The 27,348-nt window shown below is 45.6% G+C and overlaps 2 protein-coding genes across 7 annotated transcripts in view; one reads left to right on the plus strand and one right to left on the minus strand.

Annotated features, from left to right (window-relative positions):
• Window positions 1–27,348, minus strand: part of filip1b (filamin A interacting protein 1b) — a 50,772-nt gene that overhangs the window by 5,208 nt on the left and 18,216 nt on the right. Inside the window, exons 2-8 of one of the 6 annotated variants that reach the window (XM_063223185.1) lie at window positions 25,106–25,433; window positions 18,653–18,826; window positions 17,841–18,019; window positions 9,823–10,129; window positions 4,205–6,847; window positions 3,755–3,819; window positions 1,295–1,368 (exon numbers count right to left, since the gene is read on the minus strand). In XM_063223185.1, the coding sequence (XP_063079255.1) occupies window positions 1,295–1,368; window positions 3,755–3,819; window positions 4,205–6,847; window positions 9,823–10,129; window positions 17,841–18,019; window positions 18,653–18,826; window positions 25,106–25,426 (3,763 nt within the window). In that variant the 5' untranslated portion in view covers window positions 25,427–25,433. Of the gene's footprint in view, window positions 1–294; window positions 1,374–3,754; window positions 3,820–4,204; window positions 6,848–9,822; window positions 10,130–17,482; window positions 17,492–17,840; window positions 18,020–18,652; window positions 18,827–25,105; window positions 25,434–27,348 lie in introns of those variants that run through there. The other 5 variants (XM_063223186.1, XM_063223182.1, XM_063223184.1 and 2 more) reach the window with 5 other exon arrangements.
• LOC134469129 (uncharacterized) lies at window positions 20,118–24,458 on the plus strand. The gene is made up of 4 exons (XM_063223189.1): window positions 20,118–21,297; window positions 21,635–21,951; window positions 22,908–23,102; window positions 23,668–24,458. The coding sequence occupies exons 1-4, from the start codon at window positions 21,188–21,190 to the stop codon at window positions 23,949–23,951; spliced, it is 906 nt and encodes a 301-aa protein (XP_063079259.1). The 5' UTR covers window positions 20,118–21,187; the 3' UTR covers window positions 23,952–24,458.

The raw sequence follows: 27,348 nt of genomic DNA on the forward strand, positions 1-27,348 counted from the left end.
CACTGTAACAGAGGTTACCCACGCAGTTCGCGCAGTTCGTCCCCCTCAGAGCCGCGAAATCGCAACCTTGTCAACGCATCAGTTTGGCAATGGGAGGAACAGTACGAGAGCTAAAGAGCCGGTGCGATAGCCTAGCGCTACCGCACTCTATTGAGGCTTCGGGTGGGAGGTTTATTAATGTTCCAGGCCACACTCAGCTAGTTGGCCTCTGTTACACGTGCGTGCGTGCATACGTGTGTGCGTGCGTGTGTGCGTGCATGTGTGTGAGATAGAAATTGATCAGAGATAAATTCATTCAAGCATACAGTAGACGTTTAATGAGTAACATTCATTTTTGTTGTGAAGACCTCCATATTTACTCCAAGACCTAAAATGTATTTTTCACATAGACACAGAATTGAGATGGACATGAATGGCTTCATGATATGGCTTTCCATTAATAATGTTGTCCAGTAAAATCACACGCAAATGTCCAGCAAATGATGACATTAGTAGTTATGTGATTTTGAACTCCAAACAGACACAAAGCTTTGCATTAAGGCCAAGTTAAAGCATGCACAATGTCTTCCACACAGCTACTACATACAGTAAGTGTCCTGTGACATACAGCATTAGAGATGGGATTTATGGCTCTTTGACGGGATCCGGATCTTAGTGGCTCGTTCCTTTCAAAGAGCCGTTCAAAAAACTGGTTCTTTTGGCTCTTTTTTAATTATTTATTCAGTGTTTTAGAGTGTAATATTTTGACTCCACCTCAAGGTGATTTTGTTCAAACAACAACTGATTATTCTCCTGCTTCTAAAGACCGTTTTTGCCACTCTTTAAGGCCAACAATTGTGGTTTTTCCCCAAATTGAATTACTCTGGTCGAGGTCACGTGCTTAAAATGAATGAAAAATGAACGAAATAACAGTCGAGTGGCTCCCCCAGCAGTGAACCGGTTCCCATCGTTCACTTCAGGGAGCCGTTCAAAAGAACCGGCTCGTTCATGAACGACACACCTCTATACAGCATCTCCTGTCCATGTTCAGGGTATTTCACATTTTCATGGTCAAAGCCAAGGTGGCATAGTAGAAAACCTACAGCCCCTATTGTGTGGTGTCAGTGTCTGTGTCTGTGTCTGTGGTGGGCATGCCAGAGGAGGCTTCTTCACGAGGCCTTCCCGCCTCCTGTGGACAATGGGCCGATGACCGAAGACCTCCTCAGTTCAATTTTCATAGACTGGCCCTCAGCGCGCGCCTCCAGCCTTGTGACTGCGGACACGCCCATGACTGTCCTCACGCCTGTTTTCATACCTTTTGACATAGGGATTCGTGTGCCTGAGGGCCGAGCTGGCTGCTGCTGCTGCTGCTGCTGCTGTCCATCCGACCTGGACTATGGCAAGAGATAAGGGACAGACAGTACAGTGCATGAAAGAGAGTAAGAGAGAGAGAGAGAGAGCGAGAGAGAGAGCGAGAGAGCGATTTAATTATTTTCAGATGCAGTCTAGAAATGTACAGTCTGTACGGTGTGCATGCAAACGCATGCCAAGCTGTGTTTGCAGACATGGGATAGTTTGTCATTCAAGATGGCAAGCCTCATTTTTTAAGACTATTTATTCATTCGTCATCATGAAAGTAAGCCAAAAAGTCATTTATAAAACCCATATCATATATGCACAGTGCCAGCACTGTTTGAGGGGAATAACCATGTTCCATGGTGTGTTTGAATGTCATCTGTTTTGAAGACTAGAGGCATCACCATCTTGGATATGGAGTTACAGGGAGTCATAAGGGAAGTATCACCACCACCATCCCCACATCCACCAGCACTCAAAAGGTTTGTCAGAGATTAGCTTGCTGTGGTACCCAACTGTACTCAGTGCCGTCAGCAAGAGTGGCTGCTAGGGATGCACCGATAGCGATACTGGTATCGGTATCGGCTCCCGATACTGCTCATTATACTCGTACTCGTACTCGTCAAGCACTTGCCGATACCAGCTACGAGTACTACTATTACTCAAAACAATGCAAAATCTTGTCATGTTCTGTGGACTTGAAATCAGCATGGAAAAAAGTGCCACCTCATACATTTACTAACATTTAAATCTACATGGAAATGGACAATAAAAATATCACAGGCGGAAAAAAACAAAGCCATGCATTTATTTTCATTGTATTTTGGTGGTAAAAGGTATCGGTATCGGTACTCGGTATCGGCAAGTACACACATTAATGTACTCGTACTTGTATCGGTTTTCAAAAAAGTGGTATCGGTGCATCCCTAGTGGCTGCTGGTGTGCTGTATCTGTACACCACATCAACTACCTGTTACAGCTGACATTATTTCCTACATCACACAGCATACATCAGCACAGTGGTGTAGTCTATGAGTGCGTTGCAATTTGCGACCTTGCCTCCTCCACTTGCCTCCTCCACTTGATTCTCGTCATGATGACATCACTGACGACAGCATTATATTTCAATATCTTGCAAAAGCGCAATTTTAGAGTCTTTTTCTCATTTGCAATTGGGATGGTGAATGAAAAACAGTCCCTCAAAAGTTGTTGTGGCTAGGCTGACAGCTGGGAAATCGTTTTCTCCACGGAGGAGGGGCCTTAGGCGGGACGAGGAGACAAGCGCAAGTGGAGGAGGCAAGGTCGCATATTGCAAAGCACTCTATGTGATATGCCGCTGGTATACCCACCAGAAAAAGTCAGGGATTTCAGTGTATCCACCTAAAATTGTTATCTGTGTTCTGTATAGCCACTTACAATTCATTGTTCAGTATTTAGAATATAAGCCAGTAAATTGCGTCAGTAAACTCACATGGCACAGTGACATCCTTATATGGGGAAAACGCTGCTTGTATGGACATGAATAGGTAATATCTGCTGAGAATGTGAGAAATATAGGACCCCCCCTCTTTCTAAGCTTGGATGTTCACAATGACTTTGTAATGACCCAAAAGATCCGGGCTGCTCAGAAGTCCTGTGTTCCAATCAATAATACAGTACTCAATGGTTCCAATCAACGTCCCCCAAACTTCTAGGTAGCCCGGAATTTCTGGGTCATGATAGCATGACACCTTCCCTCCACAGCCTCTGAGGGCTCCCGACCAGGGTTTAACTTTAACGTTTTTTTGCTCACCGGCCACTGTGGCTAGTGGTTTTCCAGAATCACTAGCCATTCATCCTTCTTCCAGCCATAGTTTTATTGTCAAGTTTTTCTTTGTATTTAGAATATTCTTGCATTGAAATACAAACAATTAATACAACTAACTGAGATTTGTCATACCATAGAGTAAGTTACCTGTCAAAGTGGCCAGTGAGACTGAAATTGTTACTACCCACACAGCTAAGTTTTACCAGCACTTGGCAGGTATACCCCCACAGTATACCCACTTGAAAAAAGTAAACTACACCACTGCAGCAGCAGTTACATGTAAAATAATGTCAGGCGCAAATCGTATCAAATGAAAGTGAATAAATATAGGTGCAAAAGAAAGCATACTTCCCTGTTTGTGCAGTTAGCAACAGGTGTTGTTTTTTTTTCAAGGGCCAGTGAATGAAGCTAGACAGGGATATGCTTGTGCACGATGCACCTTTTTCACTCAAGAGTGGTTAAATAGGAAGGAGATATTGGTCAATTGGTGGCACTTGTCACCCAAACTCAAAAAGCTATACTCCAGGGGGAAACACATGTCATTTCATTCTTTTGTTAGTATTTGTTGCCATACATTAATAATAATGAAAAAAGGATTTGATTTGTGTGTACCTGGAGAGAGAGCTATCTAGGGAGCACACACCATCTGATATCATTTTGAAACATTTCAGAAGCAACTGCAATATAAAAATACCAAGTCAACGCGTTGAGTGCCTCCATTGAACAACATGTCTCCATTAAACATACGATACATGTAAAAGATTATGATATACATACAGCACATGGTTATACTTATACCTATATACTTCTATGTACATATATATAAGGTTACTGATTCAAAATAAATTCACACCATTGTCAATTTTAAAAATCAGCTTCAGTTAGCACATACTGTGTTTCACTGAACTCCATCATTAGGTAATGAGTTCCAAATAATTGTGAGACAAAAATAATACCAAAAAGGCATCCTACTATGAACAGTGATACTTTGTCAATAATCAATTAATTTGATAACCAAAAAACAATGAATCACTTTTAACAAAATCCGTTTTTGGTACTCACCACTGACTGTGTGGGTCGGGCAGGGGAGGAGGTGACAGGAGTGATGGTGATGCTGCTCGTCACTTTGCTAGCGGTGACCTTCCCCGGTGTGCTAGTTGCTGTAGCAATGGCGGCGGTGGCGGTGGCTGTGGCCGTGGCTGCAGCGGAGGCGGCCGCAGCGGTAGCAGTAGCCGTGCTGTGTCGTGGTGACCTCAGAACCGTGCCCGTCGCGTGCGAGTCTTTGGTCTCCGCCATCATCATACTCAGGGGCCGAATGGTCATCATGGGACTGCAGCTCGTGCTCATGCTCGTGTCTTGGGGCCTCTTGAACTGTGGACCGAGGTGAATGTGGATTTTGTTGTCCTCCGTGGTGATGATGTTTGTGTTGGAACTGCACTTCCTCACTGACGATGATGAAGAACAGGAGGCGGAGGGCTGCTTGTCCGGGGTGACCTTGAATACTGCCAGCCCACTGCCCGAGGTCACCTCTCGATTCTCTTGCACCGACGACGACGCTGCTGCTATCCCTTCTGCCAGGGGTGAAGTGCTGACCGTGATAATTGACACAGGAGACAGGGGCTGAGACAGGGGCTTGTCCGAATCCGAACTCTTGCCCAACTCTGGGCCCTTGGCCCTGGAGATGGTGGTGATAGTGACCGGGGACTTGGTGCGTTCTGGCCCGCCGGCTGCCGCCTCGCCAGGCTTTGGCCTAGTTGGCGCGACCGTGGTGGGCTTGGGGACGATGGTGATGCGTGGCTTCTGCAGGCCCAGGGTCGGGATGATGGTGGTGCTGGAGAAGAAGTCCTCCGCCCTGGGGCTGGTGATCTCCAGCGTGGCCGTGCTGTTCTGGTGGTTGGGCGTCACGCGGATGTGCAGCGGCTGCCCGGGCTTCTGGGACATGGTGAGCTCAGGAGGCGGCGCGCAGGAGGGCATGGTCTGTCCGTTCACCCTGGGCAACGTCCTCTCCGGTGGGGTCTGGGTAACTGTGACGGGCTCTTTCCTCTTCATCCAGGGGATCCAGGACTTCCTCATGTTCAGCTCTGCGGCCGCGGGAGGGTAGCGCTCGAGCACCGTGTGCTTCTTCAGACCCCTCTGGCGCAGGTTGCTCATGAGGTGGTTCTCCTCCAGCACAGACTTGCGGATGAAGACCGCGGGAGTCTCGTCCTCGGCCGGCTCCAGGCTGGCTGCGATGTCCGTCTGCACGGCCGTGGAGGTCACGGGCACGTCCACCATGCGTTTGCCGTTCATGCTGGGCCGCGTGACGCGACTGTAACACTTGGTGACCTCCAGCTCCTTGGTGAGGTTGTGCACCTCCTGGCTCATGCTCTTCTTCCTCTCCTCCTCCTCCAGCAGCCTCCGCTGCAGGACGGCGTAGTCCACCTGCAGCTGAGAGAGCTGGTCTTCTTTGTTCATCAGCTCGTGGATTTTCTCTTTTAGGGCCTGGACGTCCGATTGGAGATCGCGGGTCCTGGCCTCCTCCATCCTGCATCTCATCCTCAGTTCAGTTTCCTGGCTGACTGCCTCGCCTTTCTCGATGGCTTTGTTTCGGGCGATCTGACTTCTCATTTCCTCAAGCTGCTGAGAGAGAGTGTTGGCTTTGTCCTGCTCCGTCCTGAACTTCTTCTCCAGCAGCTCGTACTGGTCCTCGGTCTTAATCAGGTCCCCTTCCACCACTTCTAGTTGTTTGAGTCGATTTTTTAACCGTTCAATTTCTACAGTCAGCTCTTTGACTTTGTTGTCCTCGTCAGCAATTCTGGCCATGCCTCTTGATTTTTCTCTTTCCGATTCTTCAAACCAATTCATTCTTGTTTTCATCTGATTAACCTCGGAGGCAAGACCCTTGCACTTCTCCTCTTCACTAGCGAGCTTTGTTTGCAAGTCCTCCTTCTCTTTCGTCAGCGTGCTCACTCTCACCTCCATCTCAGATTTTAATTTAAGCAGCTTTTTGCTCTCTTCAATCAGCTTCTCCGTGACTTCCATGACTTTGCCTTGTTCGGTCTTGAACATCTTACTTAAATCGTCACTTTTTTGCTCCTCTTGCTTGATCCGCGCGGACATGTTTTTTCTCTCGTCCACGAGTATCACGGTAAACGACTTCAGCTTTGACAGATCTTCTTTTAAACTCAGCTCTGTCTTATTCAGCTTCGATTCTGAGCCCTCGAGCTCTCTTACTCGACTCTTCACAGACTCCAGCTCACTGGCCAAGTCTTTGGCGAGGTTCTTCTCCCGTTCGAGATTGGTGTGGAGCTGTGCACAGTCGGCTTTGCTCTTGTTGAAGGCCACCTCCAGCCGCTCCAGGTCCACCATCCGCTTCTGCAGCTTCTCCACCTCGTGCCTTAGCTCCTTGCTGTAGCTCTCCTCCACGTGGAGCTTCTTCCGCACCTCCCGGCACTGCGCCTCCATCCGGGTGATCTCCTCGTCCTTGCCCTCCATCTCCAGCACCTTCTTGCGGAGGTTCTCCAGCTCGGCCATGAGGCTGGAGTTGCCGCACTCCCCACGGCTGATCTTCTCCCTCAGCTCCTGGAGCTCTCGCTCCGACTTCTGCAGCGTGCCGTTGGTCTCCTCCAGCTCCTCCATGCGGCGCGACAGGGTGGCCAGCTTCAGGCGCAGCTGCCGGCCCTCTGACTCCTGCGAGGCCAGCTTGGCCGTCATCTCCTCATGCTCCTGGAAGTACAGGACAGTACAGTGGGGGGGGAGTGGAAGTTAACTCCATGAGTTAGGATTAATTAATTACCATGACATTTACTGGTTAAAATATTGACTCAAATGAATCACAATTTCCCTTACAAGTAATAAGTATTCGAAATCGTGCAAAAAAGAGCAAGAAAGTCAATAGCACAGACACAACTCAGCTGGTATCATCAAAATACAAAAGAAATAGCAGACAGCAGCGTAACTGCCGGAGCTATTGGTGGAGGATATAACCACCAATTAATAAATAATTACCTGTTTTTTATTAATGGATTCAAGCTGCAAGACGCATGTGCTTGGAATCAAAACAAACAGATTTTACCAAATAAGTCCTATATCACCTGATTCTCCATTTGACAAATTTAATCATACTGCATGCAAAAAATAAAGTGTTTTTTTTCTGGATGAGGATAGAGCAGTGAAGATAATGACATAGTCCAGATCAAAACCTGAACCCTGATGGGCAAGTTTATTTTCATTGTTTGTCTGTTTGTTTGTCAGGATAACTCAAAAACGTATGAATGGATTTGGATGAAACTTTGTGGAGTTGTTAGAAATGACCAAAGGAACAAGTGAATACGTTTTGGTGGTGATCCGGATCACGAACCGGAACCAGTATTTTTTAAGAGATTCTTTCTAGACAGCTGCAAACTGAACTGCGGGACAGGGTGAATTTTGACATTCCAGTTTTTAACTCCACAAAAAGAAGGCAGAAAGACTTGCAATAAAAATAGGGTGTAACACAGTCAAATGTTCTATCAAACAGCTTCTGTGGCAGAGGTCTGCTAGCCTCGCGACGCCATCCTCTGTACTACACCCAAAGATTTTGGCTCTGCACATCGTCTGGCAAAAGCCTCGAGCTCGGTTCTCTCAGTGTTTCGCCAATCAGCAAACAGTTGAGAGTGGTGACGTAGAACTCACCCGCGAGCTCCGTTACTGATTAGTTAAGGTAACTATATTCACACTTTCGTTTTGTTATTTGTATGCTTTTGCGACGCAATAATGTAACAGGCATGCTAATAAAGCACAATATGGGTTTTAATTTGAGTTTGGAACTTCAATTAATTTAAATGATAGAGTAAGATCAGACCATCTCCTATCGTCCACGGAGACGGATTCCTCATGGCTTTTGCCAGACTGATTCACGGAGTCAACAGTCGGCTATTCGCCCAGGCTAGAGGTCTGCACTCTCTGAGTGCATTTCTAGTTTTATTTCATTTCTTACAAAAATATCTATCTATTTATCTATCTATCTATCTATCTATCTATCTATCTATCTATCTATCTATCTATCTATCTATCTATCTATCTATCTATCTATCTATCTATCTATCTATCTGTCTATCTATCTATCTGTCTATCTATCTATCTATCTATCTATCTATCTATCGCAAGGGTGGGCAACCTTTTTCATTTGAAGAGCCACTTCAAAATCCTCTGAGGGCCCTAAAAGTCCTCAGAGGGCCGTATTATGAACACAAACCAGAATTTCCCCCTGCACTGTAGGACTAAATTGAAGGCAGCCACCTTTAAAACAGTCCCCACCTTCTGTCGGTCCCCTGAATATAAGTTAGGTAACACTTTATTTTAGGGATACATCTATTAGCACTAATACATACAATGTTAATGTCTGCATAAGTACCTTTTAAGGCATGTACTAAGCAAATGCTAAGGCCTACTAGGTCCTTACTAAGGTTAAATTGGTAATAAATCCCTTCTTGTACATGAACAAGACATTTGCGAATACATGCCTAACAAATGTTTGATTTTGCTTTGTACATGCCTTACAAGTTACTTATACAGGAACATTGTATGTATTAGTGCTAATAGATGTATCCATAAAATAAAGTGTTACCATAAGTTAATTGTATTGCAAATGTAATTTCTGAGATTCCTATACAAAATACACTCACCGGCCACTACATTAGGAACACCTGTTACAACTGTTCATTGAGGCAAACTTCTGATCAGCCAATCACATGGTGGCAACTCGATGCATTTGTGCATGTAGACATAGCCGAGATGATCTGATAGAGTTCAATCCGAGCATTATAATGTGGAAGAAAGGTTATTTAAATGACTTTTAACATGGCATGGCTGTGGGCGCCCGAAGGGCCTGATTTGAGAATGTCAGAAATGGCTGATCTAGTGAGATATTCACGCACAACCATCTCTAGGGTTTACAAAGAATGGTATGAAAAAGAAAAAAAAAGCAGTGAGCAGCAATTCTGTGGTAAAAAATGGCTTGTTGATGGCAGAGGTCAGAGGAGAATAGCCATACTGGTTTGAGTTGATACAAAGGCAACAAAAAAAACAAAACACTGATTACAACCGAGGTATGCATGAGAGAATCCCTGATTACACAGCACATCAAATCTTGAGGCAAATGGGCTGTAGCTGCAGAAAACCACATTTGGTGCCACTCCTGTAAGCTAAGAACATGAAAATGAGGCAACAATTTACACAGACTCACCATAAACGGCACTAGAAGATCGGAAAAATGTTGCCTGGTCTGATGAGTCTTAATATCTACTGCAACACTCAGGTAGAATGGTCCGAATTTGGCGTCAACAGCATGAAAACATGGGTCAACCCTGCTTTACATCAACATTTCAGGCTGGGGATATAATGGCATAAGGACATTTTCTTAGCACGATTTGGGCCAATTAGCACAATTTGGGCCAATTTATCTTTGTTGGAATGCCACAGCCTACCCAAGTTTTGTTGTAGGCAGTTCAGGCAGTTCTGAAAGCAAAAGGGGGTCCAACCCAGCATTAGAGAAGTGTTCCTAATGGAGTGGCCGGTGAGTGTATGCCATATTTCATGTGAAGCTGCATAACATAAAAATTATATCGGGGGCGGATAAAACGGCCTGAAGGGCCGCGAACGGCCCTCAAGACACAGGTTCCCCACCCCTAATCTATCGAGTAACCCCCCTCCTGCTGTACCTGGAAGACCTTGTTTGCCCTCGTCTCCAGCTCCTCCTCGAGCTTCAGGACCCTCTGCTGGTCGTCTCTCGACTGGCTGCCGAGCGTCTCCAGTTGCACGTCGCGGTCGTGCAGCTTCCGGTTCAGCTCCTGCACCCTCTGGTTCTGCTGGTCAATCTGCTCCACGTGGATCTGCCGCTCGTCCACCAGCATCAGGGCGAAGGACTTCAGCTTCACCAGCTCCTCTCTGACCTTCTCCAGTCGCCTGGTGTGCTCTACGTCTTTTCGCACTTGGTAGGCTTTCTCCTGGTCCAGGAGCTGCTTCAGTCTACCATGGGAACAGGCACATGTAGGTTATGGGGGGGGTGAGGGAAAATGAGGGGAAGAAAGCATATTTTAGCAAAAATCAATTGCCTGGTGACTCAGACTCTTAAACTCTCTTTGGTGTACAAAGGCACACGTCATGTAAATAAAATGAAATAAGAAATAAAATGTATTTTTTCCCCATTGCCATAATTGTTGAGGAACATGAAATTTGTTGCAAGAATTAATCATAAATATGCCTACTTCAGAACCTTTTTTGTGCAGGAAGCAGTGAGCTTCTCAAGTATTCACTTGTCAGAGGTGTCAGAAAGGAGAACTGTGCACTGATTAGAAGATTAGATTGTCCATTGACTGAGAGAGAAAGAAGTTCACGACATCACATTATTGATAAAAAATAGAGAAAATCAGGGCATTGATCAGTTTGACTCAATGAGTGAGTGGGCTGAGTATATGGAACAGGCAGGAAAGGAGAATAATTGAAAATGTAGAATGGAATGATGCATAATAAAAGAAAGAGGGGCTGAACTTTGCAAGATGCCCAAACAGAGCTCTCTGCAGCGGTTGCCCAGAAAAGCACAGTAGGACATGATGCATCAAGCAAGAACACACTCTGCAGTCAACATTACAATAGTGCACAAGTTGATGTTTAACCAGGTCAAACAAGTACTTAAGAGACTGATAGAAAAGCTCCACACTGTCCGTTATGAAAATCCACAGTACAGTTTTACTCTCAGTTTAAAACTCAGTAAAAGACATCTGTACACACCACTAAAGCACATTAAAGCCTTAACATCCCCGATCACATGTATCAGGCATCCTCGGAGTCAGATGTTTCCAATTAACTCAACTCCGCCACAACACCTCTTAAGTCTTTAAAAAAAACTCACCCTCAAGGCTGGCAACAGCGCAGGTAGATCCATGCATGGAATGTATTGAGAAATGTGAGATAGAGGCTTGTGAGGGTTGTGGTGGCAGCACTCACACAAGGGGATGGATGGCTCATCAGAGACCCCTCCCCTCTCCATCCCAAATTAGCCATCACATTCCAAACATGTCATCAGTGAGAGAAGAGAAGCTGGTGAATGGTGAAAGTTGCGTAGAGAGAGAGAGAGAGTGCGGCTCCTCAGTCACCACTCAGCATTACCCGATGATGTCATCCCCCATGCCTTATAAGGCACAGGACTGTACTGGCCTTGTTTGGGACACGGAGAAGGGGAGGGGCAAAGGGCTTATGGGGAAGGGTTTTGTCATGTGGTTGTTAGTTTCCCCCCCCCCCCCCTTCCACTTCTGTGTGGACTCACTGTTGTTTATTGTGGGGTGGTGGCACGGATCCCCCCCCGCCCCCCCACTAACCAAATATGTTGTTTCAGGAAACAGGCAGTGTAGAACCCTTGACAGCTCATAGAGACTATTCACAAAAGAGAAACATGGCAACATTGCAACCCTCGAGGCACCCCCCCCCCCCTCGAGGCACCTCTGAATCCTGCATTGCAACCCTCGAGGCACCTCTGAATCCTGCACAAACTTTCATTACGCATTATCAAATTGACTTTTCTCCCCCTGTTTCCATGGAGACAGGGTTAACAAAGACAACAGAAGATTTTGAGGAAATAACAGCTTAGTTTTCTACCCGGCAAGTTTGGGAAAGAATAATCCTTCAGAACCCAGTAGCTAAAAAGCCTGCAGCCAAAATCAAACCAGGGAGGAGGGGGAATTAAAAAGAAAAAGTAAGAAAAAAGGAAAAAATCAGAAAGCCCATGATATTATTGTGACCTCCAGGAGGAGGGCAGCTGAGGGTGGAGCATTCGTGTGTAGTGTAGGTGAAAAGCCGGGGTGGAAGGGGAAACGTACACAGACTCTCTCTGTCACACGGCGGTGTGAATGGCAGCGGTAATGGCATTAGCACCTGCGGAGGAGGAGGAGGAGGAGGAGGAGGAGGAGGCGACCAGGAGAGACCAGTAAACCCCCCCTCCGAATGCCACGCGGATGAGGTCAGCACATGTTTGAGTCTCCGTCTGCGTCACGAGGCACACGATGACCTTCAGTGTAATCAGGAGCACCCACTGACCACCACCACCACCGTTGCCACCGTTACCACCAACAACAACACCACCACCACCACCCCTGTTACTGAGCTGCTGCTGTTGAGCAAACACTCCTTTAGTCAAGCAGAAAGGAAATGTAAGCCCCTGCTGGCTATTTCGGCCTGGAGATGACAAATCGTATGTCAAGAACGGCAGCTGAAAAATGACAAGGTTTATCGAGGGCGAGACATCTTTCTGCTAAAAGTGTGTCACACAGGTTATTTACTGGATGTTAGCAATATGGAGAGGTCGACATGGAGAACTAGTCCATAAGGCAAGACAGCAAGTGAACTATTAGGGAAAGAAACTGAATGAATATACGTAGAAGTAACAGTATCAGGACTCAAGAGTAACATCTAATATTACAATATGAGTCAAACAAAAGACAGTTTGGAATTTTTTGGGTGTTAAGTTTACTGTAATTAATTCTAACAGGGGGGGGGGGGTTAAGCAAGATAAGAAAAATAATACGCTACACAGGTCGACAGCCAATGAGCTGCTCCCATAATAATAAGAAGAACAATAAACTACAATCTATGTGCACGTGCGCCAACTTGGAATGGTTTTGATGTATTGCAGGCTAAGAATGAAGCAGTAAAAGGTACTGCTGTTTATTCATTAATTAACGTGGACATGGTGGTATAAAGTTGCTGTTAGCAGAATGGCAATGACCAAGTCGTAGTACGTAGTATGACTAAAGGTCCAAGGACCTGTGTTATGGCATAGTACTGTAGGCCTACTATGCTCATTTTTCAACGACTATTAGAGCGTGCCACTGACAAAAGCTGTAGGGGTAACGGAAACGTGAAAAGTTAGAGGGAAAATCAAGGCAGACAGAGAGAGAGAGAGCGAGAGAGAAAGAGAGAGAGAGAGAGAGAGAGAGAGAGAGAGAGAGAGAGAGAGAGAGAGAGAGAGAGAGAGAGAGAGAGATAGGAGGGGGAAAAGGGACAGAGAAAGAGCGAGAGCGGCAAGTAGTTTCCAACAGATGGGTGTAAGCAAACAAAACCTTGCATTGTTGTCATGGTAGTGCTTCCACTGGACAGCACACTGATAGCCTCTCACAGGTGCTACGCGGCCGCCATGACACCACCTGCCGTGAATCCTGGGAGTGAGGACATTGCTCAGGAATTTGCGCTTTGACACGGTCTAGAAGCCCTTAATCAAGTAGACCCAGGTGGGACAGCTTTTCGCAAGGGCAACGCGGTCATGATTGAGAATAACCAGGAGACAGCAGAGACGGTCATCATCGCTCGGTCATCCTCGTCTGCGCTTGGACCAAAGCTGTTGGTGCGCTAGATCTACTTCAGCATTTTCACAACAGTAAGAGTGTGTAGATATTTTTTGGTCTTTTTGACTTTATTTATGATAGTAGTACAGTGCAGATGGCGACAGTTAGCAAGCGGGGAGAGAGAGACGGGGAAGGACCGACAAAGGACCCGGGCTGAGAATCGAACCCGGGTCGGCCACATAGCAGACGAGTGCCCCACCGTTAGGCCACGGCAGGGCCAACAGTTAGGGTGTGTAGACCCCCTTTACACATGCTATTCCACTACTGGAACTTTGTAATAGTCACTGAAAGAAACTTTACTACCATAGTGCTACACCACTATGACAGTGGACAGGGCCTTATACATTAATACATACCGTAATACATTATGACTTGGTCATTGCCATTCTGGTAAGAGTTCATTTATATCAGGGGCCATGTGTTAAGGGGTTAAAAAACACATATGTCCAAAGTAATAAGACCATAAACGCCTAAACCCAAATTACTATGAATTGCTCATGAAGCACACAGTTGCCATGTTTACCTGAGACATTTAATGCGGAATTAACAGACTTTAATTCTGAATAAAGCTTAACACCTCTTAATTCAGAATTAAAGGAAAGATCAAAGTAAACTCGATGGAACTATTTAATTCTGAATTATTAATTCGGAAGTACAAACATCATGTAAACGTAGGTATGATTCACCACTAGATGTGTCTTGTATCTGCAGAGCGAGCTTCATGGCAAACCCTGAGAGAGCTAAGCTTAAACAAAGCTCGAGGCATGAAAAAGCACTCATTTATCAGTGCACAATCACATCAGCAACGCACACCATTCTGTCAAAACATCGTATGAGACTAAACTGCCCGTAAAAGCTAGGGGGCCCTTGTCCTTTGAGAGGCATCCGTGCATAAAGCAAAGTAAACGTCCCGTGATAGCCTCCTATCCTATGCTATCCTATGCTATGCTATGCTATGCACCAGTGAAGATGGCATCATCACCTGCATGCACTGTGGAGGGGGCCGATAGACGTCGGGTGGGGGTAAGCTGTAGACGTGTTGTAAAAACAAAATCAGGGGGGAATGGTGCAATCTCTCTGATAATCAGGATGAGGATGACAATGCACATGGTGAGAGATCAACCAGAGATGGTCGGTAGGGGATCAACTGTGAAAGGGGGATGTTTTTGACCACCTTTATTTTATTTTTTTGGAGGGGGGGTCATTCTCTCTCATGCCCCTTCAACTGGGGTACGGCCGATAGGCATCTCCTGGGGGATTCTTATCAGGTGGCTTCCACACTGGTGATGTCACTGCCTGCCTCTGCCTTGTCTTCTTGACAGTAGTGAAAAGTAAAACAAACAAATAACAGTAAAATAAATAAAATGATTCGATCGAATTCTTTCAATTTCCAACAGCAACGGCTCCAAATGAACACATCATACATGGAAGATCACCAAACTCGGAAGCACTTCTGTTTCGAAGTCTGAGATTTCCCCCTGTAACTCCTATTAAGCACACACACACACACACACACACACACACACACACACACACACACACACACACACACACACACACACACACACACACACACACACACACACGCATCTACTAATTGCACGACAGATGAGATGAGAAGGACACCAACGAAACTGCCTGTAGGAAACAAGCAAGCAACAAGACACTCTATAGCAGTGCTTCTCAACTGGTGGGTCGCGACCCAAAAGTGGGTCACGGAGGGGTCATGGGTGGGTCGCGGAGCCGTGGTGTATTGTAATTCATTGATTCGCTAAAAAAAAAAAATTTCCTGCAACAATTTACAACTTTTATTTTGATAGGCGATTGAACTGGTGTCATCTGTCGTCATAGATAAAATCAGAATGTTTCTTCCAGACAGAAGCGTGCAACCAGTCATTCGAGTGTCGCTAAAAAAAATTGGGTCGCGACCGAATGAGAGTGGAAAATGGTGGGTCCCAAGACTGTTCCAGTTGAGAACCACTGCTCTATAGTAGTTCACTGACAGTAGGGCTGGGACGATTAATCGACTAATCGTGACTAATCGACTATAAAAATTATTCGTCAAGAATTTTCTTAGTCGACTAATCGTTTCATTTAATTCAATGCTTTTTCACTTACTTTACTAATGCTTTATTACTTAATTGAAACCTAAAATTGCCCAGCACATATGAATTGGACGTTGTATCTCGGAGTAAAGAAGGTAATATCATGATTTAAAGCTCATTGTGAGATCAGGGACCTAATTTTAACAGTTTCTTTCTTTTTTCCCCAATTTCCTTTAAGACTAAAGTGCTAGAGTACTTGAAAAATTAATCATTTGACTAATCGACTATTTGGATTAATCGGGAGAAAAACAATCGTTTAGGACAGCCTAACTGATAGGGAGGGGGTGGGAGTAAATAAAGCTATGCTTCATCCCACTCCTTTTCAGATGTAGGAAGTGGTGTTAAAGTTTCTTTTACCCTTTATTGGTAGTATTTGTCTTTTTTCCCTTAAAGTCTGTTGATTCTCGATTGTAGCATCTGAAATAAATCATATCATAACTTATTATCATATATCATATCATATCACTGCTGCTTTAATAATGCCCTACTACTGGCTTGTGGCCACATGGGCATGTATGGCCTGTATTCTACATCAAAGTTATTGGATGTAAACAAAGAGGGGAGATTATTTCCTGGTCTTCAATCAAACCATTCCATAGGCTACTTCCTATTTACATTATTGGCTGTCAATTTAGTTTTCACATTTAGTTTGAAACTAGCCACGTCGAGCGTGGGGGTTAAGATGGACTTAACGACCTAACTTGCGTTCTAATTTACGATCAGCTGGTGCAACCCACGGCCTTGCATACCTCCCCCTGTCCAGAAGACAGCGGAAATGATTGGACCATGCAATGACCCAGCAAGTCATTCAATCCAAAACACTTGGAAGGCTTTTTATCATTATTAATCTAAGAAATAACCGTGTGTAGTAGTTTTGTCCTTGCCAATCTCCCCTTCACCATGCTTCAAAGGTTCAGTTTTCACACACCCACCTTCCCTTCCCCCCCTTTCATGTGTAATCTTTTCGGGGGGCCCCCTCTCCATGTCCTCTTCGTGTCCTCCACAAGTCCCCATGATCTCAGCTGTTGTGTGTGGTGTGGTGATTGCACACACAATGTCAGGGGCCCTTTGATGCTCATCCTGCCACCATTTTTTCCCCATGAGGCCCCTACTACAGTGTTTGCATGGAGCCTTGTTTTGTGTGCGGTGACGATGATGGGGGTGGTGGCACGTTAACCCTCGTTAGGCCAGAAGGAGGAGGAGGGTGGTGTGGGCAGGCGGCATGACCCCCAAGTCTGAGATCTGCTTTGGGGCATTGCTAGCAGGCTTGTACGAAATTCCGAATGGAAAGAATTTCAATTCAAAGTAATGTCATAATACAAACACTAGGTGGTGGTGTTCTTTGTACTTTCAATGGGTGGTGTAGATTAAATTCAAAGAAATTCAAGGTAATGGCACCATCTAGTGTTCGTATTATGGCATTATTTTGAATTGAAATTCTTTCCATTCGGAATTTCGTACAAGCCTGATTGCTAGGATGTCCCGGGAAAGGGAACACCAATGGCACCCCATCTCCCAACCACTGCCATTGTCTCTACAATCCGTCCATCTGCAGGCCAGCAAGCGTGCATGTACGCATGCATGTGCTCACTTGCGCACGCATGAACACAGGCAAACGCACGCCAATCCCTTCTTCCTGTGTGTGTGTGTGCGTGCGTGTGTAACACCCACCTCACCCTGTCCTGCTGTGTGTGTGTGTGTGTGTGTGCGCGCGCGAGTGTGTGCGTGCATCATGCATGCATGTGCATGTGTAAGCGTGTGTATCACCCACCTCTCTCTTTCCTGCTGTATGTGTGCGTGCGTGAATGCGCGTGTAACGCTCACCTGTCTCTCTCCTGCTGTATGTGTGTGTTGCGTGTGTGTGTGAGTGTATCACCCACCTCTCCCTCTCCTGCTGCGTGCGTGCGTGCATGTGTAGCGCTCACCTCTCCTGCTGTATGTGTGTGTGTGTGTGTGTGTGTGTGTGTGCGCGTGCTTATGTGTATGTGTATGTGTGTGTGTGTGTGTGTGTGTGTGTGTGTGTGTGTGTGTGTGTGTGTGTGTGTGTGTGTGTGTGTGTGTGTGTGTGTGTGTGTGTGTGTGTATCACCCACCTCTCCCTCTCCTGCTGCGTGCGTGCATGTGTAGCGCTCACCTCTCCCTCTCCTGCTGCGTGCGTGCGTGCGTGCGTGCGTGCGTGCGTGCGTGCGTGCGTGCGTGCGTGCGTGCGTGCGTGCGTGCGTGCGTGTGTAGCGCTCACCTCTCCCTCTCCTGCTCCAGCAGGTTGGTGAAGTCGTCGCTCTTGTTCATGAAGTCAGCGTGCTTCCTCTTCTCGCTGTCCAGCTCGTTGACGGTGCGGCGGTGGCACTTCTCAGCCAATAGCAGCTGCTCCAGCATGCGCCGATACGTCTCCCTCTGCTTATCCTCCAGCCTGTCCAGCTGCAGTCACAGACACATGAATGAGACATGCAGATAGATAGATAGATAGATGGCTGCAAGGCTGCCCACTGGCACGGGTGAGGCATAAATGCAATTTCGTTGTGTGCAGTGTGCAGTGTTCACTTGTGTGCTGTAGAGTGCTGTGTCACAATGGCAGAGGGAGTTGGAGTTTCCCAGTTGGGCTTTCACTTTCAGATAGATAGATAGATAGATAGATAGATAGATAGATAGATAGATGGATAGATAAGACAGGTAGATTCAAAATACTTTCAGCTTTCAGTGCGTTCATTGTAGCATGATGGAGCATCTGCATTCGCAAAAAATCTAATGAAATAGCCAAAAGGAAATGTAGTTCTTGGAATTCTAGTTGTGTAACTTGCCTTATAAACACCCCAAAATGTCATGTCTCTTTTCATTGTTATGTCCTTTCATTGACTTCACAAAACTCCATGACTTTTCCATTCAGGACCGGATTTTTTTTTCAATTTTCATGACTTTTCTGGGATCTACGTGACCATGATTGATGAATACATGAGTGATGTGAGCAACATATCGGGATAATGAAATTTCACCTTGGTCATTTCAAGTTCCTATAAAATGAAATTTGAAGCCCCTCTAACCCCCCCCCCTCACCTCAGCCATGGGCATCTCGTAGACGTCCTCCGTGTGGGCGTGTCCGCTGGCGAGCAGGGCGTCCCTCTGGAGCGCCTGCAGGGGCGTGGCCGGCACTGCCGCGCCATAGTGGGCCTCCAGCACCTCCGGCTGCGTACGCTCAGACCTCATCATCTGAATGATGTCTTCCCTGGCCTATAAGATCGGGGAAGCACAGTCATAACTTACACTGTGTGGCTTTAGATCACAACACATTCATTTGTCAGTATTCCTTGCCGCCTTAAAATAATAGGGTTTTTTTTACGATGTAAAGCGAAACTAAGTGATCCTGTCTTATATCATTTAAAGTCACTGAGTGAGTTTGTCAATTTGCAGCTCTGTGATTTTTGTCAATGTGGGGTGTCCACCACAAGAGGGCACTCTACTGACAGTGAGCAGAAACGCCTCTGGGTGTGCAGAAGCCGCTCTCAGAGTGCACTTTCCACAGAATGATTCGTCACCAAGGAGTGTAACCCTGTGGACGTCACTGCACATAAACCACATGAGACAAGCTAAATGAGTCTACACTATTTAGAGGTCCACTGTGACAATTACAGAGTGGACTGCTCAGCAAGGAAAGGGATTTGCAGATTACAGTACAAATATGTTTCCTATAGCACCCAGACAAGTTATGTGATTTGTAAATAACGATCAGGATTTACACTTGTGTATATATAATATATAAATAAACGCTACAGCTAGTGATGTCTTTTGTTTTGTTTATTCTCGTTTCAGAGTTCCCCATGTGATAAAACGTATCATCAAGAAAGCTGTGGTGTTTTTGTGAGACACCTGGCTAAATCAAAGAGAGCGAACTTCGAGAGAATAGCTTTTGATCTGCCAATGAATAGCCCATGGAATGTTAAATCTAAAAGCTCTTTATAAAACTGCTGAGCTGTAGGTAAATACAAGAAGATTCACCATTGTTGTACAAAACAATCCTGAGCCTGAACTACAATAACTCTAACAAACTACGTACTTCTTAGAGTCGGATTTCACTGTATAAATCTCACACCATGTCAGCACAAGATTTCTGCTGAGACCAATGGCTTCCCTTTTCTAGTTCTTAATCTCTCAACACATCCCAGCATTGACAGTCTTATAAACATTCTCAGCAAACCCAGTTAAAATTATTAGCTTACACAATCGCACACACACTCTTGGCAATTATGAGGCCATTGTGACCCCTCTTATTCACTCCCAGTTCTTATAAAGAGCTTTTAGATTTCACATTCCACACGGGCCAGTAAACTAATGTGACTAAACATTAGCAATAGCAATAGCAATGAGATTTGAATAGCACATAGTAGTAATGATAATGGTAGCCAGACTTCATAACATCAGAGGAGCTACCTATCACTCTAAGATGCCTTCGCTCAGGGGTGTCAAATTCAAATTGACTGAGGGCCAAAATCAAAATCTGGAACGAAGTCGCAGGCTGGACAATGATTAAAATTGTATGCTACAATAGTGAAATTTCACACACACTATTTCCCATCATGTATGGTAGTTCAAATGTTCCTGCACATATTGTGTTGCGTACGAGTGTGGGCTGTTTCATTTGCCTGGGCCCACTCACATTCCTGTGTGACACACCAAGTTCAAGTCTTGTTACACTATACATTAATGATGTATGTGGACCAACTGTAATACACATTGGAAATGATCTTGCAGTCAAATAAAATTACTCCGCGGGCCAGATTTGGGCCCCGGGACTGAGTTTGATATCCCTGCCTTAGCTCACCACAGAGAAAAAGAAGAGAGGCGTCCTGAGGGTCCGTTGTGTGGAATTACGGTTCACACAATGTAATGTGGGTGTGCATCCAACGGTGTCAACGCAAGCCAGGGCCGCTGAAAGCTTTGGCTGAGCCCAGAACAAAGTCACATGAAAGGGCCCCCCACCCAATTCATACAATGTAACGAGGACCCAATTCTGGGCCTCCTCTGTCCCTGGGCCCGGAACAACTGTCCCCATTGTAGCCCCTTGTCGGCCTCCCTGCCGCAAGCCATCTCACTGACACCATTTGTAGCAAATTTGTAGAGAAGGCCTTCGGGGTCTGACCACTACACCAAAGACCCTGGTTTTCGTTGGAATGATAGTGATACGCCCACAAACTCAGTGATACCGACTCAAATGTCATCACAGAGGCAGTATGCAGCTCCTTACAACATGCAGAAGCACCTGTAGAAATCATACAACATTTTGCTCCCATGGATGATTCAGACCACATTTGCACATCTTTTGGTAAATGTTGGCCCAATTTGTGTGACATTGACAATGTGTCTCAAGTTTTAGTATTGAAGGAATCTAAGCTGTTGTTATTATACAAAACTTGAACCCGCACCCCTCCACCTCCACCCTCAACCTTACTAAATGCCTGTGTGGGTGGCAAGGACTTCTGCCGGAGTTATCAGTAGTTATGGCCACTATTTTCCTCATTATCTCACTGTTCCAACATACAGTCGGGAGCCTCCTATTGGCCCTCACTGGTAGTAGGGGAAGGTTCTGATTGGGCGATGATGGTAGTAGTCCCACCCATCTCAGCTCTTAAAGAAGATGAGTGTGCTGCTTCAGAAGAATCTTCCTTTAATAGGACAAAGGAGCACCTCCTGCAACTGCTGCTGAGGTAAGGCTGTCACAGCATGCACACACACGCACATGCACATGCACACGCACACGCACACGCACACGCACACGCACACGCACACGCACACGCACACGCACGCACACGCACGCACAAGCACACGCACACGGACGCACATGCACGCACGCACGCACACACACACACACACATTCTGTCATCAATGAAGAAGTCAATATTTTTGAAATTATAATTGCATATGTGATATTTACATGGCAATGATCGGCACAAGGTATATTGCTTTACTTTGTAGAATCCTCAACTTATTTGCAACGTACCATTGTGTGTCATTGTATTAAAAACCGACTTTTTTTAATCATAGGCGACTAAGGTTGAGAATGAAGACAGCTACTGTCGTTCTCCTACTGCTGTGGTCTTGTCAGGCTGTGACTGTCACACGCAGTCAAGATCTCCGAACCACAAGCTTAGGTACACCCCATCGAGACCCCCACAGCTCCCCCCCACAGCCCGACATCCACACTGTGCTGGAAGAGATGAGCACCCTCATCATAGAGCAGGCAGTGCAGCTGAGACACACCAAGACACAACTGGAGGCCTTGGAGAAGAAGGCCGAGGGCATGGAGAACAGACTGAGAGCCAGTGAGAACCTGATAGATCAACTGAAGACTGTAACTGACGGTAGGAATTATTTTATGTGATTCTCCAAATCATTTGCAAACTGTATGTTGTTGACTCTGCCTGATGAAGGTCTAAGGACCGAAAGCTTGCAAGTCAAGTAAAGATTCTTTGCACAAAAATAGACCTGAAGTGTGCGGATTGTCTTCTTTTTATACACAAACTGTGTGTTGTAACATTTTAAATGAGTGTGACTCTGAGGAGGACTGAAGTAAAAAAAATTTTTTTTAAATCACACGTCAGACAAGTTGTAAACCAACACAACTTTGTGTCTGAGACGAAAATTCAAAGTGATTATTTAAGCAACATTATGCACATTGCCCAAGTACACAATGTGTCAGTCTTATGCTCTGTGTGTGTGTGTGTGTGTGTGTGTGTGTGTGTGTGTGTGTGTGTGTGTGTGTGTGTGTGTGGGTGTGCGTGTGTGTGTGTGTGTGTGGAGGAGGGGGGGGGGGTTGTTTGTGTTTGTTTGTGACTGTATGTCTGTCCGTCTCTGTGCATTTAATGTGCTTTTGTGTGTTGTATGTGTGTGGATACATGTATGTGTACCTACGTATATGTGTAGTATGTCTCTCTGCATCTCTGTCTCTGTCTCTGTCTCTGTCTCTCTCTCTCTCTCTCTCTCTCTCTCTCTCTGTCTCTGTCTCTGTCTCTCTCTGTCTCTCTCTCTCTCTCTCTCTCTCTCTCTCTGTGCGTGTGTGTGCGTATTCACTTATGTGTGCATGTGTGTTTGTGTGAGTGCATGCCTCATACAAATGTATGAGTGCATGTGCATTTACAGTAAATTGTGTGTGCGTGTGTGTGTGTGTGTGTGTGTGTGTGTGTGTGTGTGTGTGTGTGTGTGTGTGTGTGTGTGTGTGTGTGTGTGTGTGTGTGTGTGTGTGTGTGTGTCTGTGTGTGTGCGTGTGCGTGCGTGCGTGCGTGCGTGCGTGCGTGCGTGCGTGCATCTTCTCCCACAGTTCAAACAGTGAATCTGGGTCTGACTCTGAGGTCAGTATCGGCGCTGAGAAGGGAGAGGGATGAGAGCAGGGTGTCGTTCTCTGCCTCTCTCCTGCAAGAAGGTGGTGGATATACGGGACCCTCTCAGGTGGAGACGCCTCTGGTGTTCAGAAACATCATCGCCAACATTGGCGACGCCTACAGTGCAAAGACAGGTAACCCCATAATGTGACTTTGACAGATCATGGGTGGGAATGTTTGACTGACTTCTTTGTCTGTTGTCCAAATCTGACTCATTCCAGAAAGTACTGTATGTGTATTCATTATAGTTATGAGGCTACTGTTATTACCTCCGCAAGGAGGTTATGTTTTCGGTGGCGTTGGTTTGTCTGTCTGTCTGTTTGTTTGTTTGTCTGTCTGTCTGTCTGTCAGCAGGGTAACTCAAAAAGATATGAACGTATTTGGATGAAACGTTGAGTTGTTGAAAATGACCAAAGGAACAAGTGATTAAAATTAGGTGGTGATCCAGATCACGATCCAGAACCAGACATTTTTTGAAAGATTCTTCACACCCAGTCATCACTGCAAATTAAAATTGCGGGAGAGGGTGAATTTTGACATTCCAGTTTCTAACTCCACAAAAAATAAGGCAAAACCTCGTAAAAAATGAAAATAGGGTGTAATAGTCAAATGTTCTATCAAACCACTTCCTTGGTGGAGGTCTGCACTCTCAGAGTGCATTTCTAGTGTTTTAATTGAATTGATGTCTGTGTGCCACAGGGGTCTTCACAGCTCCAACCCGAGGAGCCTACTTCTTTATAGTGTTTGCATCTGGGCATGGCCACACATCTATCCCTACAGGAGTCACTCTGTGGAAAAACAGAGAGCTTGTCGTCAGTGCTTTTGCTCGTCAGGAGCACGGCGACATGAGTGCCTCTAATGGAGCCTCTCTGCAGCTGGAGGCGGGGGATGAGATCTGCGTAAAGCTCTGGCATGACGCGCGGGTCTTTGATAACCACAGCAAGCACACCACCTTCTCTGGACACCTGCTCTTTGCCATGTGAGGAAATTACGCACCTGACGACGACCTTATTTGGTGGAATTATAGCGCAAAATAAAATTGGGTAGCTGAAATAGTGTGCAGCGGTTTCTTTATCACTTTGATGCGATTGTTTTTGATCCAGCACATGTTGACTTGTTATGGGAATCACACAGAACACCACACACTCATCTCTCTCAGAGACTCATAGACTTGCACTGCTATATACAGTACATTTGGCTTATAATGAACTGAATGCTCTTAGGTTATGGTTTAATATTGACTGAAAACAATTAAGCATCAGTAATGAATCATAACGGTCTTATTTGGTTGCAGTATGGTCTTTAAATGCTACAAACACAGTTTTTTTTAAGCAAATCTGAATAAAATTAAAATCCCATGTGATGCCAATGCGTCACATTTACTGTAATATTCTATTTGTATTCCAGTGCCTGTTAATTGAGACCCGTTATTGTCTTGCTCAGGTACACTTTGATCAGATATAATGAGGAGGAGTGTGTTTGAAACTACTTTATGCTGAGCCAGAGCGCCAGAGCGCCAGAGAGCCTCTATCAATTAAGGGCGGAAGTCGGTTTTACGCACGCACTTTTTACGCTCTTTGATCCTACGCGTATTCTCCCCTCTGAAATATGACCACACCCCTCGCGCTTAACTCCAAAAAATAGCGCGTAGCCCAACATGGGCGTGATAGATGCTAAATGGGGGGATAAGTCTTCCCCGACTTCATCAGCTGTGGTTTCAAAGAAACCACGGAGCATTGATTTTCAGATCAACCATGTGAAAACCTCGGCAGTCCATTGAGATTTTAACTTTGAATTTAGAACCACGTGCCAAAAGTCATTGTGCAAAAGCATCTCAAAATGGAAAAGGTGCTTAAGTGGACGGGAGAATACGCTTAGGATTGATTTACATGAGAAACACCCTGATTTTGGCCTGGCCCCACCCAAAGTGCGCAACTGGTCATATCCTGCGTAAGCCCCGCTTAATCACTGACTTGAGTCAGCTTGGAGGCGCTGTTGCGTGCTTTTTTTGACTTACGCGGGTGGGAGAATTCCGCCCTAAATTTGGAAAAACAAACAGCAAGCCTGTCCTTTCAGAACCTCTCAGGTCCTCTCACATCTAGACACTGTATTAAGGTGAATACTCAGCACCTCTCACCTGCACCTCGCCTTCCATCACTCCCAGTAGTCGCACAAGGTCCTCCTTGGACAGGTCCGTAAGTGCAACTTTCTTCTTTCCAACACCTCTCGTAGCCCTTCCGGGTCCTTTCTGTGGCTGTGTGGCTGCGACTGGCATGGCTTTGTCCTCTTCCTCCTCCTCTGTCCTGTCTTTTGCTTTCGTTTCTCCTCCCTTGTGTGGTGGCTGTGGTGGCTTTGCGTTGCCTCTGGCCTCGTCCTTCCGGAAGGCCTTGACGGCGGGCGTGGCGATGTCCAGCTGACCTCTGTCAGGTATCTCCATGCCGCTGCTGCGAGACCTCATGGCTCTCCTTCCATTGGAGAAGGCAAGGACACATGCAAGGTAAACAGACAGAAACAAACAAACAAACAAACAAACACATAAATAAACATTCAGATTTTGATTTTGGCCTCCATATGGAGAGAAGGAGCAGATAGGAAAGAAAACATGAGTAGGCGAGCTCACTCCACTTTGAAAAGAGGAATATGTAGGCTTACAGGAAAAAAAAACATTAACAAACTAACTCTGACTCGATTGACTCTGACTTAACTGAAAAGGTCTAAGAGCTCCTGAGTGCTCCAGTATACTGATACCATAATCCTGGGGGGAATACGAAGAAGCCAGGGAGTAGAGGTAAATCACCTAATAGAAGAGCCTGGAGTTCTCATTTTCTTAGCGAAATGATACCTGCAGGGATATCTACCATATTAGCAGGTTCACCACTTCATGTATGTTAACTACGCCTGGCTTATCATCACTTAACCATGTTCTTAGTATACCCTCCTGAGTCCTGAGTGTGACGAAATAACAGTTGCTTGTAAACAGCAGTGTAGGTTAGTATACCCTCAAGACTTTTACGCCTCTTAAGGGGTCTAAAACAAAACAACAGGAAGCAGAAAAATCGCCATCAGTGTTCACAGGTTTCTTTCTCGCACCCATCAGGAAAGTAAATGTTGTTGTAGTGAGCCTCCTGGAATATGAGTCCATACACACCAAGCCTTGCCAACAAGGTCGTGTTTAGTGGCAACATGTGAGTCATCAGCTTAATGGCCAGCAGCGCTGCATTATGACTGAGTCATTTCCCAACACTGAGGAACACCAGTGGGTGCATTCCAATATGTGACCTTGCGTCCTCCACGCCCACCTCCGTGGAGAAAACAATTAGGTTTCCCTGCTGTCAGCCTAGCCAAAAAAAACTTTTGGGGGACTTTTATTCATTCACCATCCAGTTTTCAAATGAGATAATGATTTTACATTTGAGTTTTTGCGAGATATTGAAATATAATGCTGTTGTCAGTGATGTCATCACGACGTATTACTTCCTGGCACGAGGCCACAAGCACAAGAGGAGGATGCAAGGTCACATATTGGAACGCACCCAGTGTGTAATTTGAGAAACCAAGAAAGCTTGGTGATGTGATCAACAAGTTGAACTCCTCCGGTGGCCAAACAAGAGGGGGAGGGAGAGGTGTTGTGTAAATAAATACAGGGGGAGTAACGGATCATTCTCCCCAATGATTAAGCAATTGCTGGCGTCCCCTGGGTGTCTTTAGTGCCTGGTAACATTTAAAACCAAAGGCCAAACTCAAACGTCCTGACAGAGGCTGCTAACTCTGTTCTCTCTGTCATCTCTCCAGCATCCCTGGTGCTTTTGGAGAGCCCCCGCATGTTTACAAACAGGGCTCTAAATCAACTATTTTCATCACCAGCTCAAATGGCTAGTGGATGTTAAACGTACTAGCCAAACACACACTCACTAATGGGTCAAAGTGGCTAGTAAGTTGGTGCTTTCTACCAGCCAAACTGAAATTTCACAAGCATTTGGCTGGTTGGCTGGTGTTAATTTAGATGTCTGTTTACAAACTACCAATTCATGCTCATAGTAATATTCTGAGTCACAGAATCATTAAGAGTAACAAGTGATTGCGATTTTGTTGCTGTGTCTGACAATCTCTTACAAATACTTCAGCTGCCAGTTGAATGCAATGCTACTACGGTAATACAGACGTTACTTATACTACAGTAGCACATTACAACCTATGGTGTCGTCCTGGCTATAATAAACGGAGAATAGGAGTAGTGTCTTAAGGACTTGAGCTCGTCTTTTCTGTTAGGCTATGCATACAAAAATACAAATAAAACACTTCGAAAAAAGTAAAAGAATGTAAAAAGGGGGAACAAATAATGAACAAACAAACAATGAGTCAAGATGGGCACACTCTAGA

This window comes from Engraulis encrasicolus, chromosome 18, assembly GCF_034702125.1.
Source record: "Engraulis encrasicolus isolate BLACKSEA-1 chromosome 18, IST_EnEncr_1.0, whole genome shotgun sequence".
Lineage (NCBI taxonomy): Eukaryota > Metazoa > Chordata > Actinopteri > Clupeiformes > Engraulidae > Engraulis > Engraulis encrasicolus.